This window comes from Trachymyrmex cornetzi, unplaced genomic scaffold (assembly GCF_001594075.2).
Source record: "Trachymyrmex cornetzi isolate Tcor2-1 unplaced genomic scaffold, Tcor1.1 scaffold971, whole genome shotgun sequence".
In the NCBI taxonomy this organism is placed as follows: domain Eukaryota; kingdom Metazoa; phylum Arthropoda; class Insecta; order Hymenoptera; family Formicidae; genus Trachymyrmex; species Trachymyrmex cornetzi.
Window position 1 is genome coordinate 1 of NW_017300324.1, and position 2,417 is coordinate 2,417.

At 34.1% G+C, this 2,417-nt stretch overlaps 1 protein-coding gene across 1 annotated transcript; it reads left to right on the forward strand.

Moving 5' to 3' along the window:
* Positions 1 to 11: 11 nt before the first annotated feature.
* Positions 12 to 2,411, forward strand: LOC108769964 (probable multidrug resistance-associated protein lethal(2)03659; the record flags this gene model as incomplete). Its single annotated transcript, XM_018521223.1, has 3 exons — positions 12 to 91; positions 730 to 1,017; positions 2,025 to 2,411. Coding segments are annotated over exons 1-3 (755 nt in total), but the record flags the coding sequence as incomplete, so codon positions are not given.
* Positions 2,412 to 2,417: the final 6 nt, after the last annotated feature.

The window sequence follows — 2,417 nt, forward strand, 5'->3', positions numbered from 1 at the left end:
GAAACGCCGTCATGGATGGAAAAGTGTACACTGAGAAAATGAAGAATCCCAGAGCGGATGCTATAAACATCTTTAGCGTCTTGACGTTCTCGTAAGTACGAACATTTTACATTTTTGTCGCTTTATCTGATTTTATACTTTGAATAGTGTATTCTTTATTTGATAATATTAAATCTTTATAGAATCGTGGATGTATAAAATGTTCAATTAAAGTGTAAATGGATCAATTAGTTTGCGCTTCGATTACAATACATTTTTATAGAGTAATTATTTTTCATAACAATCGTCATAATAAATAGACAAATAACAGATAAAAAATAAGTAGATACATTTTGATTCGATTGTTTTACATATATTAGTAGATTAAATCTCGAATGATGATAAGCGAGCTAGGCGGGCCCAAATTATGGATCTGTAAATAATATATAAATTAATTGATAGTAGATTTTAATAACCTCTTACAGCAAATAATTTATAATATCTTAATGCATAATAAACAGATTTTAATGAATAACAATTTAGAAATAATTGATTTCAAATTAACTTTGATCAGGATCATCTTGGATCGATTCAGATCGAGGAATGCAAATCATTTATGCGAGATACTACTTAAAGTATCTTGGAAAATTAATATATCAGCGAAAGAAGCATAAATCAAAAATTAGATGAATTGTTAATGATTCGTGCGAGTAAAATGCGAGTAAAATGTTTTACTTTTCTTTTCCACAGTTGGATCTTACGTACTTTCTGGGTGGGTTACCACCGAGATCTTGAAGTAACTGATTTGTACACACCTCTTAAGGAGCACACAAGTGACGTTCTTGGTGACAAATTGGCAACGGCCTGGGAGAAGGAATGCGAGGAATACCAGTGTCGACTGAAGCAGGTCGCGAAGAGCGGATCACAGAAGAAGATTAAGGAGCCCAGTCTGATGAAAATGAAAGTTCTTATGAGATATTTTTGCCTCAAGATTATACTGTATGGGATTTGTGCGACCTTTGCGGAGATCGCGATCAGGTAGTCATTTCTTATCTATAAATTTCCATGGTTGGCAGTATTGCCTTACCTGTAATGCCATCACTTTGTTGACCGTTACCTTATTATAATACCGATTTGATAATAAGATTGTGAATTTTTTATGACAGTAATGTCATCAGAGTTAGAAGAATCAATCGTTACTTGTAACTGATTGAAAAAGTCATTCGTTATTGAAAAAAAACTTCTTTTCCATTAATTTGTAACGCGTTACTTTTTTACTCGCGTTACTTGTAACGAGTAACGCATATTTTTTTTTTCAATAACGAATGACTTTTTCAACTCGTTACAAGTAACGATTCATTTTTATAACTCTGATATTACCATTATGGTCATAACAAATTTGCAATGTTATCAAATCATTATTATAACAAGGTAATAATCAACGAAGTTACTCGATACTTATTACTCTTTTTAGTAAGTAACGCGTAATGATGACAAATTACTTTTCAAAATGACTTTTCTAATCTTAACACAATCTTAGCATTTAATTAATTAGCGTTACCGTCAAAAAATTGCATCGTCAAATTGTTTACTGTAGAAAGTAACGACAAAGTAACTAAAAAGTAACGTTTACCAACACTGTAAATTTCCTTGTGGATTTTTATCCCAATTTTTGTCATTTTCTACACTGGACGGTGTCATTGACGATTATAATGAGCTATAAAACACAAATTATTTCAGCAATACTGCAACAACATTGCACGCCCCTGCAATATAACATTGCAAACGTTGCGGCAATATTGGTGCAAGCTTCTGTGTTGTATGAGTTTTTGTGAAGTGTTTAGGAAACATTAATGGAAATAATTTTATTGAGAAGTGTGGAAAACAACAGAAATGTTCCATGCATGTTTTACAGAGTGTTCGAGGAGCGTATATGGATATTCGAAATTGCAACGAGTCAATAGAAATCATTGAAGTTTCTAAGAAACGTTAAATCTCTTTGTTTGCACTTTTTGGCGCTTCCAGAAACTTTTAATTTTTACCAGGGGAGTGTTGCAGCCGTTACTGGTAGGCCAGATGTTGCACTACTTTAACTCTATGGACGTCGATAAGTTGCACGCGTACAGCTACGCCGTCGGCATCATTCTCTGCTCCGCTATTAATGTGTTCCTTACTCATTTGACTTTGATGGGTATTACGCATACGAGCTTGAAGATTCGCGTCGCATGTTATTCACTGATTTATCGCAAAACGTTGAAGATGACCAGAACTGCGCTGAGCGAGACGACAATCGGTCAGATAGTCAATTTGCTATCTAACGACATCAACAGATTCGAGATCTATCTCGTATTTCTCCATTCTCTGTGGTTCGGACTTTTAGAGACAATTATCCTCACGTACGTAATGTACTACGTAATCGACATCGGCGTATCGTCTAT